Below are 13,950 nucleotides of genomic sequence, written 5' to 3'. Positions count from 1 at the left end.
CCAGTTCATTGGCTACATTTAAGAGGGAGTTAGATGTGGCCCTTGTGGCTAAAGGGATCAGGGGGTATGGAGAGAAGGCAGGTACAGGATACCGAGTTGGATGATCAGCCATGATCATATTGAATGGCGGTGCAGGCTCGGAGGGCCGAATGGCCTATTCCTGCACCTATTTTCTATGTTTAAAGTTTTATGTGCGATGTTCCGGTATTCCCTGGGAAACGTCTTCTCATTTTGCACTGTACATCTGTTGCTTTGCAAGATGATAATAAAGGATGATGATGATATAAATGCACAAATACAAGTGTCACCACTGATTGTTACATGAATCAAAAAATTAATGTTTCCAGGATAATTTCCTGAACTGGGCTGTTTGATTCAATTGAAATGACAGTAATGTCATTATGACAGCAATTATCAGTCTTTTAGCTTAAAAGGAAAGACAACTCAGGTGTCTGAAACGACGATCATTTCGCTGAACACCTCCGCTCAGTCCGCCTAAACCTACCTGATCTCTCCGGGTTGCTCAGCACTTTAACTCCCCCTCCCATTCCCAATCTGACCTTTCTGTCCTGGGCCTCCTCCGTTGTCAAAGTGAGGCCCAGCACAAATTGGAGGAACAGCACCTCATATTTCACTTGGGTAGCTTACAGGCCAGCGGTATGCACATTGACTTCTCTAACTTCAAGTAGCCCTTGGTTTCCCTCACTTTCGAACTCCTCCCCCTTCCCGGTTCTCCCGACAGTCTCACTGTCGCTGACTACATTTTATCTCTGTACAGGAAAGAACTGGCTTAAATTGAAGATTGGGATGTGGGAGGAAACTAGAGCACCTGGAGTCAACCTATGCACACAGGAAGAATGTGCAAACTCCATACAGACGACCCAAGGTGTCTCGTGAAGAAGGGCCACAATCTGAAATGTCACCCATTCCTTCTCTCCAGAATTGCTGCCTCTCCCACTGAGTTACTCCAGCATTTTGTGTCTACCTTCAGGAGTCTGAAGTCTGAGTGAAATCTTCCAAAAGTAATTGGGAGTCACTGCAACGTCGAAACAATGGACATCAAGTAAACTTCCAATATTTGCTGTCTAGACCACCACTTGAGTTACAACCTTTCCACCGCTTAATGCATTTTCCAGAGAGAATTAGGCAACATTGACAGTCTTTTACTGATAGCATGAAAATGATCAAGTTTCAGTGTGTTTGACAAAATATTTTTCTTGAAGAATGAAAAATGCAGTTTATTCGAAAGCACAAGAATTTCACAAAAACACATACCAATATACAATTTTCTGTTATTAAAACACAATTCTCATTTAAATTAATAATTGTAAACTTCATGTTAGATACTGGTTCTTTTGTTCATACTAAATACCTGGGTGAGGGAAAGGTGAATGAGATCCTATGCACTCAAGGCAAGTCACCTGAGGCAAAAGCTTTTATTGTTTAATTTACTCTTTATTCTCATTTATCTTATTGAACATCTTGCATTTTCAGCATGTACAAGAATGAGCAGACAATGGCTATTTACCCGAGATATTTGAACAGGAAAACATAATTACCGCGGCACTTGTGTCTCTTTTTGGCAGGGTCCCTGCTACATGCTACACTGAAACTTAATTTCCTCCTTCCATTCTGATTAAAACTCAATATCCACTAAGCTAAGAGCTGTAACCAAGCTCCAGCAATCAAGACCTGTCAATTTCATCCTATTTCCATTCATCTGTTTCTTTTTTTGACTGAATCTTGCAGTACCAGGTATTAAATAATGCTGTAGTCATGTGTACTTCTCAATTAGGTTTTAGTGTAAGAGAACATCCTAAATGTATTAAGGGGCAGTACATGTGGCGCGGCTGGTAGACTCTGTCTCACAGCGCCAGAGAACCGGGTTCAATCCTGGCCTTGGGTTGTCTGTATGGTGTTTGCACATTCTTCCTGTGTCTGCATAGGTTGCCTCCAGGTGCTCTAGTTTCCTCCCACATCCCAAAGATGTGCAGGTCGGTAAGTAATTGACTGCTGTAAAATAAAGTCCCTCAGGTGAAGATGAGTAGTAGACTCTGGGCAGAGTGGATGAGATCAGTGTAGAATTAGAGTAAATACGTGGTTCATGGTAGGGAAGCACTTGGAGGGCTGAAGGGCCTGTTTCCATGCTGTTTGTCTCTATGTCTATCTTCGGTTTAAACCAGCATCTGCAGTTCATTCCCACACATGTTCTTAAGAGGCACTGATGTCCAATTACTCTGGTGAAGGTTGGGAAGGGGAAGGGTTAGATGGAAAGTTTATTTTCTCTTGACTGTTTTTTTGATCAAGACTGCTTTTTATCTGCTATCAATTTCTAAAATAACTTTTAAGTAGTTCTCTATAGAAATCGTGTTATAACAAATTTAGCCTGTCTAATACACAAAGTGTTCTCTCATTCATCAATTGCATTACATCAAAATGGCGGCATGAAAACACGTTGTAACAGAACTATTACATGCATATGGCAGCCCAAAGGTGTAGCATTTGCAGAGCGTAGCAAGGAATGTCAAAGCTACTGACTAAAAGATGCAAAGGGCATTTAGTCTTGACATTTTTCATTCTTCTCTCCCGACAACATTGTCCCGAATTATTAAGTTTGCGACGTAGGGACTTGTAGGGCCAAGATGGCCTGTTTCCGTGCTGTAATTGTTATATGTTATATTATATGGTTTACTCAAGAACAAAGTTGGCATGGTCAAACACAATCCCCCAATTAATTCAGCATGGTCTGGGATCCACGTGTTTTTTAAGGCTTACTGGTATACAATTTAGTATACTTATCTAAGCCTTTAGTGGAAACCAACATTTTATTCATTTCTACAAATATGGCATTTAAAAAAAATTCATATCTGCACAAAATTGCAGAATAAATGGCTTTCGATGACAGTAAACGCACGGCATTATTACAACATGTTAGAGGTCTGAAGTATCACTGGAGTTTTCAGTCAGGGGATCCACATGTCTCGCGGCGTGTGACCTCCATGTCACTGTCTGGTCACCAGCTGCCTCGTGAGATGTAGAAAGGAAGAAAATTCGATTGACCTCACTGATGGAAACATCTTGCAGACCAGGGATTGCTCCTTCAACATACGGTTTGCTCTGTTGGCTTTTTGCATAACTGTCTGAGAAGAAAAATATTTTCTAATAAAAGACAGAAACCGATGAGCCACATTACTATAGAATTCTCAGTTACAATAAATATGAATAACCATTACACAAAACTAACCTTTTCGCATATGTGTGTACTGAAATGACACAGATTTGAGCACCAAATATTTAATATTCATATCTAGAGATGAGGGAAGCTGGGATATTTCCTTTAGATCAGAGAAAAATTTGGGGATTTTTCAAAGAGGAAAAAAGCCAGTGCCGCCCATGTGTTTAAACGCACATTAAATTATTTGCAATAGAAGAAACCACCTAACCAACTTATCTGGTCATAATGTTATTCCTGACCATTTCAATTGCCACACTACCACTTTGTTGTGTCTGACATTCAAACTCACCAGTGACAGTATCTACAGAGGCCAGCGGCGCTGTGCTCATCATGTTAACTCCACAGAGTAAAATGTAAGCAATTACAATGACGACAAGAAGATAGATAGGCAAGGCAACAGCCCAATACCTGTGAAAAATATTCATATATTAAATCATAAATAAAATGAGTAATACAATCCATCATAATGTGCATATCGTTTTTAAATAGTGCCGATGCTAAGATGCTGCATATTAATATTTTTTTAAATTTGGCCTCTTGGCTTATTAAAATGTCTGCATCCATATACATATATTTTCTTTGCTTTATCTTTGGTTCTTGAAAAAGTTGGCACTCGGCAAGAAATTATTCATATTGATTAAAAATTACTGACGGCCTCAGGGGCAGGACCTTCACCGTGAATGCTTGGGCCTTGGGGAGTGTACTGGATCAGCGGGATCTAGGAGTACAAGTACATAGTTCTCTGACAATGGCATTGCAGGTAGTTAGGGAAGTGAAGAAGGTTTTAGGCACGCTGCCTTCATCTGATTGAGTCTAGATGTTGGGACAATATGCTACAGTTACAGTTACATCACTTGGAGTACTTATGTTCAGTTTAGATCACCCTGCTACACAAAATATGTCATTAAGCTGGAAAGTTTGCAGAGAATATTTACTAGGTTGTGGCCAGGTCTTGAGGGCTTGAACTATAGGGAGAGGTTGGGCAGGCTAGAACTTTATTCCTTGGAGCACGGGAGGCTGAGGCATGATCTCATAGAGGTGTATACAATCATGAGGTGAATAGATAGGGTAAATTGACAAATTCAGAGTAAAGGAGTTTAAAGTGAAAAGGAAAATATTTAATTGGAAACTGAGAGGTAATTTTTCCATACAGAGCGTGTTGGGTATCTGGAACAAGCTGCCAGAGGAAGTAGTTGAGGCAGGTACATTAACAGCATTTAAAAGATATTTGGACAAGGTGTAAGGGTAGGAAAGATTTAAATGGATACGGGACAAATGTAGACAAATGGGACTAACTTAAGTGATCTGTTTCCAGGCCGTATGTCTATATGATTCTATCTCCGCAGTATGCAAATTCTCATTAAAACTAATACCAATCTGACATTGATACTCAATTAATAATTAGTAGTACATTATAAATATAAAATCCATCAGTCTGAAGAAGGGTCTCGACCTGAAACGTCACCCATTCCTTCGCTTCAGAGATGCTGCCTGTCCTGCTGAGTTACTCCCGCATTTTGTGTATATCATAAATTGTATGCAATGTATACATTATATTGAACCCAGATTATTGACATAATTTATGTTAACACTTACTTCTGTGGCCAATAGGTGAGACCCACTGAGTGCAACCACGATTCAGGAACAAAGGCCCAGACTAGATACAGAACTGTGAAGTGAGAATAATAAATCACTGCAAAAATGCATTGGCACAACAACAATCTCTTTCCATGACCTTTCCCCATCTAATGTCTTAAGCAAATTTAATTCTTCCTTTTTAAATCATTTGATTATTCGTTTTGAATTATTGCTAAAATGGTTCAATTATCATTTTCAATGCTTTATTTATTAAAAGATGTACAGGTTTGCAGGTCAATTGGCTTGGTAAATGTAAAAATTGTCCCTAATGTCTGTAGGATAATGTTAATGTGCGGGGATCGCAGGTCGACGCAGACCCGGCGGGTTGATGGGCCTGTTTCCCCGCTGTATCTCTACAAAAAACTAAAACATTAAGATTATTTGGCAGATTAATCTCAGTTGGAAAGGTGAAAACACAGGCTAAAATAATGTTTATTGCTTTCTTTCTATTTACTCTTGAGTACATTAATTGATGTATGAATAGATACAGTTTAGAGGAATATGGGCCCAACGCAGGCAGGTGGGACTACTATAGATGGGCATCTTGGTGCCAGGGGCAAATTGGGCTGAAGGGCCTGTTTCGTGCTGTATGACTCCAATAATGCCACAACTGCAGCACTGATGCAAACACTTTTTGATTCACACACACTGCAATTATAATATAAATGTACCACAAATCCAAGAGCAACTCTAAATGCAACCAAAATGATTCTGACTAAATTTTAATTATATGAATAGCATCATAGTAATTGTTTGGATAGAAGCCATTTGGTCCATCGTGTCCATGCCATCTGAAAAAAAGTCCGCTTTCCACCAAGTCATATATTCAGAGGTTAAGGCACCAGGTATTCATCCAGACGCTTATTAAATGTTACTCTTATTAAACTATTCTTTCAAACAATAAGGTAAAAAATCCCATTATTCTGTTGTAAAACCCCATTCCTCAAATATTTCTCTATTACACCTTCTACATTAAATCTATGCTCCCTAGTAACTGATCACTCTATGATGGAAAATACTTCTTCCAAAGGATGGGCAATTAAAAATGTTTTTACATCTTTCTACATTCTATGATATATTCATATATATATATATATATATCATATATATATATATATATATATATATATATCATATTCTTTAAACATGAAAATGTGCAGGGCAAGTTGTTTTTTTACAGAGGATGGCGAGTCCCTGAAACAGGTTGCTGGGAGTGGTGTGAATACAGGTATAATAATGGCATTTAAGAGACTTTTGAGTAGGCACATCTGTACTGTAGTTTTATGTTCTAATTTGCCCTAACTTGGTCACGGTGACTTCTGAAAAAGGGTCGCAACCCGAAACGTCACCCATTCCTTCTATCCAGAGATGCTGCCCGTCCCACTAAGTTACTCCAGCATTTTATGTCTATCTCCGTTGCTGCACCGCATCTTTTTTCCCCCACTAATCTCTGCTGACATTTGCTCTAGCAGGTTTGGATTATCATGGCAAATAGCCTGATCAAATAAAATATTCCTCTCAGGCCGTGAGTGTTCATCAAGATAAAGGTTTACAATACTGATTGAAATTAGGACAGACACAGAGCAGGGGGGGGGGGGGGGGGGGGACACTAAAGGTTGTGTTAAAGTGGAACATAATAACTATGATTTTGCAAAACACTTTCCATAGACCGTCAACAAAATCCATTTTTTTTAAATAAATTGTGCTGCCTTACTTACTGAATGCAAACTTTGAGGCGAGAAACAGAACAAATCCATAAATTGCCCTCTCAGGTAACGGCGAAGGGGAGGTCACCACCATTGTTCATGTCTAAGACAGACAAATTAACATATTCTGAGATATCCTTTGGACATCCTGTTACACCACATGGTTAAACTATTAAATTGTAAATTACATCTCATTCTGTACACTGGTTTATTGTACAACTTAGACAAATAAAATGTCATAGACATTTTCGAGAGGCAACATTCAGCCCACCTATTCTAATCATGCCATGAGGAGATATTTATGTTAATACTGTCCTCAATGCTGACAAACTTGGTGTCAATACAATAATTGATTGACAATTACATAGAAACGCAAAACAAGAAATCATATCTTGAGCAGATCTTCTGCTTAAATACTAACAAATTATTTCACTTTCCAATCTAGCCAGCAACAATCCCAGATTTTAATTAATTATTTTAGCAATTTGTATAGATAAGTTTTATTTAATATAACAACCTAGATTCAATTTTAATCTAAAGTTGCTGGAATGAAGATTATGGAATCCATTTCACTTAATTTTGATTAAATACATAACTCAGTGAGATTTTATGCAATAAAATGTTCCAGTATTTTCTTCATTTTACTTTAGAGATTCAGCGGAGAAACAGGCCCTTCGGCCCACCAAATCCGTGATGACCAACAATCGATCACCTCTTACACTAGCACTATCCGACACACTCGGGACATTTTTTAACTAGACAATTAACCTAGAAACCTGTGCATCTTTGGAGTTTGGGAGGAAACCAGAGCACCCGGAGAAAACCCATGCGGTCACAGGGAGAACATACAAACTCCATACAGACAGCACCCATAGACAGGATCGAACACGAACCTTTGGTACTGTAAGGCAGCAACTCAACCGCTGTGCCACCGTGCCACCCCCTTCTAGAAGACAGGTAATTTTTGAAGAAACACCATCAGCAATCCAAAGGAAGAGCAGGGAATGGAGAGGGAGCTTGATGTCAATATAATGATTGGCAATTTCAAATAAATGAATCTCTTGGTGTTCATCGTGACAAACCCAACAAAAACCGAAGCTCCCTGATTATGAAATTAAATATTATATCAGTGTTCCAATTCACACACTCGGCTGGGTCGTGGGTTTTTACAGGAGTAACAGCCAAGTGTTAATACATTTACAACAAATCACATCTACCCCAAAGTTACTCAGAAACATAAAATGCAAAAAAAAACACTCCAAGTTAGGCAGCATCTTCGAGGTACCCGAAACGTTGACAGTTTCTCCCTCCACAGATGCTGCTTGACTTGCTGTGTATATCCAACAACCTTTTTGTTTCAGATTTGCAGCACCTGCAGTAGTTTTTTTAATTTTCATGTACCTCCGACTTATTCACACTTGTCTAAATTTTAAACTTGCTGTTTGATACTTTCTGTAAAAATCAAAGTGCTGGAGTAAACCATAGAAGCAAAGAACTGCAGATGCTGGTTTACACAAAAGGAAATACCTGCCACACTTTGTCCCACCTGCTTTCTTCCAGATTTCACCCCCCCCCTTTACACTACAATCACACAGAAGGGTCCAGACCTGAAACGTCACCTATTCATGTTCTCCAGAGGTGCTGCTTGACTCGCTGAGTTACTCCAGCACTTTGTGTGCATTTGCTGGAGGAGCTCAGTGGGTTAGGCAGCATCTGTGGAGGAAATGCGCAGATCCTACTTCAGACTCCAGCATCTGTAGTTTCTTGTGTCTGTCCATTCCCTCCAGAAATGCTGCAGGACCCACTGAGTTCCTCTTGCACTTTATGTTTTTGTTTAAGATTCTAAGCACCTGTACTTCCTTGTGTTTCTGGGAAATGTCCTGTTCCTGACTGCATGTAAAGCTTTTGTAAAATAATTGATGAGTGCCAGCTGCAGCCCTGCACCTATACCTTGCACATTGCACCCTATACTCAGTACAATCTGCCCTGTACAGTTCAACCTGCCCTGTACCCAGCTGAATGTGCCCTGTACTAGGTTGTACCCCATGCCCTGCACCGTACAATGTGCCCTGTACATCTTATACCCAGTACTTAATCTCTGGAACTCTCTGCCACAGAGGGTAGTTGAGGCCAGTTCATTGGCTATATTTAAGAGGGAGTTAGATGTGGCCCTTGTGGCCAAGGGGATCAGAGGGTATGGAGAGAAGGCAGGTACGGGATACTGAGTTGGATGATCAGCCATGATCATATTAAATGGCGGTGCAGGCTCGAAGGGCCGAATGGCGTACTCCTGCACCTATGTTTCTATGTTTCTAAGTACAATATGCCCTGCACCCTGCATATTGTGCCCATGTACCCTGAACAAATGCGCCCTGTACTCTGTACAATGCACTCCTTACCCACAATGTTTCCTCTACCACAAGTGCCCTGTACACAGTACAACCTTCCACCCAGTACAATGTGCCCTGTACACCTTATATCCAGTACATGTGCCCTGTACAACCTTACACCCAGTACATGTGCCCTACCCCCTGTATACCCCATGCCCTGCGCCTCCCTGCCATCTCTCCCCATTGCTCCTGCTCCACCTGCTCCTCCTGCCTCCCATCCCCCAACCCTCCCCGGGCCGCAGGTGGAGGAGGAGGCGGCGGCGGCGGCATTTGACCCGGGCCACCTACCAACGCACAGCCCGGACAAGTACAGGACGGCCGTGGAGCAGCAATGGGAGGCAGCGAGATGCCGGCTGTAATGGCGGCGGCGGCGGCGGCCGCTGCACAGTGCGCATGCGCCAGACTGGGCCCGAGCCCGGGACCAAAGACCGCCAGCTGCAAACCAGAGATGCGGGGATTGCAGATACACGATAGTCAGAAAGAACACAAATGCAGCGTTGATTCAATAGAATAAATGCAAATAGTGCAGTTTGCATAATTATTACGGCTGTTGCATGGAATACAGATGTGGTGTATTTCAGTTATATAAAATGCATCCAAGTGTTCGTTGGTATCATTTAAAAATAAATTGGATAGGCATATGGATGAGAAGGGAATGGAGGGTTATGATATGAGTGCAGGCAGGTGGGACTAAGGGAAACAAAGTTGTTCGGCACGGACTTGTAGGGCCGAGATGGCCTGTTTCCGTGCTGTAATTGTTATATGGTTATATGGTTAAGAGTTATATATTAACTAGCGCGCAGATTGAGCGTGGACAAGCAATTTGTTTACAAGATACAAGATACAAGATAGATGTATTCATCACATGTGCCAGATGGCACAGTGAAATGAAATTTCCATACAGCCATACAATAAAAAAAAGGGACACAACACACTATAGGGTTTGACATAAAACATCCCCACACAGCAGAATCAAAGTTCTCCACTGTGTGGGAAGGCACCAAAGTCAATGGATATTTGTATGTATTGTATTGTATTGTATTGTATATTTGTAAGGCGGAGACTGACAGATTCTTGATTCGTACTGGTGTCAGGGGTTATGGGGAGAAGGCAGGAGAATAGGGTTGAGAGGCAGAGATAGATCAGCCATGACTGCATGGTGGAGCAGACTTGTGTAGGAAGGAACTGCAGATGCTGGTTCACACCGAAGATAGACCCAAAATGCTGGAGTAACTCAGCAGGACAGACATCATCTCTGGAGAGAAGGAATGGACTTTTTGTGCCAACTTTGGTGTAGTCGATTTGATGGGCCGAATGGCCTGATTCTGCTCCTATAACCTATGAATTTATGAAAATTGGTGCATTGGCAAATGTGGCACGCAATATTATCCCAGCTGTTCCTAAAATCATCCAACGAGGATAATCCAACATTTGGGTAATCATTTGTTTAAGAAAGAACTGCAGATGCTGGAAAAATCGAAGGTGGACAAAAATTGCTGGAGAAACTCAGAGGGTGAGGCTGCATCTATGGAGAGTGGGAAGGGTAATCCTGCCTTTGTCAATTCTTTAAAAGAGCTACACAATCAAACTTATTTATCTCCCTTAAGACCTTTAAATTTTCACATTCAAGTAAATATATCAAATCACCTACTTTCATTTCAGGGAGTGCATTTGGATACCCGGAAAATAGTATAGTAGTCATCTCACAGAAACAGTAAATCAAAGATATAAACTCAAAGGTAGAGAAAACATCTCAAAAGCCACAAACAAATGCAAATTTTAAACTCAACTGAAATAACGCTAATAACTGCACTAATGTGCTGCTTTGCACTGTCCTTGTCGACCACTGATTTGTGGTAGTGCTTTTTTGCAAGTACTATCGCAACTTTTAAGAAATATTTAGACAGGTACATGAATAGGATAGGGTTTAGAGGGATATGAGCCAAACGCAAGCAGGTGGGACTAGTGTAGATGGGACCGTTTTTTTGGCATAGGCACGTTGAGCTGAAGGGCCTGTTTCTGCGCTCTATGACTCGATGACTCTTGGTCTTCCATTTCGTATTTTCACAGCTATGTATTCAACTGCACTTTAAGAAAGGCATCCATTGGTCTGTGAGCCTCTAGGCCGGGAACCTGGCCTGAATTCCTCCCCTACCCACTCTGCCTGCTGCTGGAGAGGGAACTTGGGGTTGAATCCCTCCCCTCTACAGGTGCTCCCATAGCAATGCTTCACAGCAAGACTTAGTGTGGAGAGGCTGCTGAAGTGGTTCAATGGTGCTTTATGCCAAAGCGTTGGACAACCTGGGGTGAGCAGTGTGGCCGCTCAGTTCTGAGATGTGGAGCTTAGGCCCACACCTTGACTGGAGTAACTCAGCGGTCAGGCAGCATCTCTGGAGAAAAGGGCTGGCACACAGAGTGTGACCATTGTGGAGAACTGCTAGCACCTGCTGGAAGTGTTTGCACTCTGTCCAGATCCCACTGTCTCCCTCGTTGACTCCTGTTGAATGAGATGGAAGCTGCTGTCTCCCTCCCATTTGTTCAGATGCACATCTCTCCCAGCACAGAGATCTCTCTGTAGTGACAAAGTCGAAAGCCAGTGACCAGGGTTGTGTTTGTTACCATCAGGAAACCTCTGGGCTGGGAGAGGGGAGTGGCCAAGCAAAGAGAACACTACTTCTAATCTAGTGTTCCATTCAGTGCCCTACATTGGAGAAGCCAAACACAGGTTGAGTGATCATTTTGCGGAGCACCTGCACTCAGTCCACAAGGGATACTCTAAGCTTCCCAGGCCAGCACGGTGGCGCAGCAGTAAAGCTGCTTCCTCACAGCGCCAGGGATCCGGGTTCGATCCTGACCTCGGGTACTGTCTGTGTGGAGTTTGCACATTCTCCTTATGACTGCCTGGGTTTCCTCCAGATGCTCCGGTTTTCATCCCACAACCCAAATACATGTGGGTTTGAATTTAATTGGCCTCTGTAAATTGCTACGTGTGAATGAGTAAGTGGGATGAGTAAGAGGGGCATGCTTTCTAAATGTCCCTCTTAGAAATGACTGATATAGTGTTGACATGGTGCATCCTAATAGTGTTGATATACTACCTAAAACTAGTGCGAACGGTTGATCATTCATGGCATGGACTCGTTGGGCCGAAGGGCCTGTTTCCATGTTATATCTCTAAACTATACTTCCGATTGCCTGTCACCTTAATTAATCAACACGCTTCCACTCTGACCTTGCTGTCTGGTACTCCATGCACTGTTACAATGAAGCCCAATACAAGCCTGAGGGAACAACAGCTCATATTCCATATGGGCACAGTGCAGCCCTCAGGGCTCAATATCAAGTTCTCTAGCTTTAGACAATTCACTCCCTCTCGCTCTTTCATACTGATACACGTCTGACCATTTCTGTCTGTCATCATTTTTTAGAGCAATTCATCTTTTCTTTGTTTTTCAATAGTTTGGCCTGCTGGACATGTCTCAAAGCCTTATCGTTAGCAGCACTTTTCAAAAGACAAAAGAGCTTAATCTTATTTTAATTGCTACTTAATTGCAATATGTGTAGGAAGGAATTGCAGATGCTGGTTTATACTGCAGATAGACACAGCATGCTGGAGTAACTCAGTGGGTCAGACAGAATCACTGGTGAAAAGGAATAGGTGACTTTTTGGGTCGGAATGTTCTGAAGAAGGGCTTCTCCCCAGCCTGAAGAAGTATTTCGACTCAAAACGTCGTTTATTCCTTTTCCCCAGAGATGATGCATGACCGCTGAGTTTAGTTTAGCTTATAGTTGCAGCACGGAAACAGGCCCTGCAGCCAACCAGTGATCCCCGCACACTTACACTATCCTACACATACGAGGGACAATTTACAATTATGCCAAGCCAATTTGCTGACAAACCTTTGGAGTGTGGGAGGAAACCGGAGATCCCGGAGAAAACCCACACTGGTCACGGGGAGAATGTACAAACTCTGTACAGACAAGCACCCATGGTCAGGATCGAACCTGGGTCTCTGGCGCTGTAAGGCAGCAACTCTACCGCTGCAAAACCGTGCCACTGGAGAGTTACACCAGCATTTTGTGTCTTTCAGCTTAATTGCAATGGTCAGGCATCGCTCACACCCCATTAGAAATATTCCCTCTGTTCTACCCTGCTTCCCCCACCTTCTCCACCACTGTAAAACAACATGGTTTCTCTCTTTTCCTGTTCTGATCAAGGATCCAAGACCTAAGAATGTCAACCATTTCTCATTCCACAGATGCTACCCGACATGCTAAGTGTTCGCAGCATTTTCCTTTTTAATTCAATAATGTCCACTGTTTTAGTGAATGAGATCTGCTGTTCTTACTTGTTCTGATCTACATGAGCCCACATATCCGTGGTTGTCTCTTATTTAATCTCCAAAATGGTTTCGTAACCTATCAAACTATATGGAAATTGGGATGAAAATCCACAGAAAAAATTAATTGGGATATGACGGAACGGATTTCCTGATTAATTTCTGGGGCCACACCAAATTTTGGGTGGTGATGAGAGCAGATGCAATAGTTGTGTTTAAGAGGCTTTGACATAGATATGGAGGTGAACATTGCACACAGAGATGCATTGAAAGGCGGGTATGGATCATGCACAGGCAGAAAATATTAATTTAATTTAACGCAAACATTGTTGGCCAGTGTTTATTTATACTGTGCGGTATTGTTCTCTTTGTTCTATGGTTTATAAAATGGAACCTAATATTTTGTATACATGTCATTTTGTGAAGAATCTCATTCTTATGATAAATATTATTGATACTGGTTCTCTGGTGCTGTAGCTTTGTGCGTAGTCAAATTACAATAGTGTTTCTTTCCAATAATGTCTTAACTAAAATTTGAATTTATTGCTTTCTGAATGTCCTTCTTAGAAATTACTGATGTAGTGTTGGCAAATTTAACATAATCTACCGTTCTGAAATCTTATGGATATGGTGTATTTATG

The 13,950-nt window shown here is 41.6% G+C and overlaps 1 protein-coding gene across 1 annotated transcript; it reads right to left on the bottom strand.

The window, feature by feature from the left end:
- Nucleotides 1–1,211: 1,211 nt before the first annotated feature.
- Nucleotides 1,212–9,374, bottom strand: pigp (phosphatidylinositol glycan anchor biosynthesis, class P). Its single transcript, XM_055645179.1, has 5 exons — nt 9,258–9,374; nt 6,592–6,682; nt 4,832–4,904; nt 3,525–3,643; nt 1,212–3,140 (listed from the first exon to the last, which is right to left on the bottom strand). The coding sequence occupies exons 2-5, from the start codon at nt 6,671–6,673 to the stop codon at nt 2,932–2,934; spliced, it is 483 nt and encodes a 160-aa protein (XP_055501154.1). The 5' UTR covers nt 6,674–6,682; nt 9,258–9,374; the 3' UTR covers nt 1,212–2,931.
- Nucleotides 9,375–13,950: the final 4,576 nt, after the last annotated feature.

This window comes from Leucoraja erinacea, chromosome 13 (genome assembly GCF_028641065.1).
Source record: "Leucoraja erinacea ecotype New England chromosome 13, Leri_hhj_1, whole genome shotgun sequence".
Taxonomy (NCBI): Eukaryota; Metazoa; Chordata; class Chondrichthyes; order Rajiformes; family Rajidae; genus Leucoraja; species Leucoraja erinaceus.
Note: the sequence above shows the minus strand (reverse complement) of the source record. Positions and strands in the feature narration are given on the sequence as shown.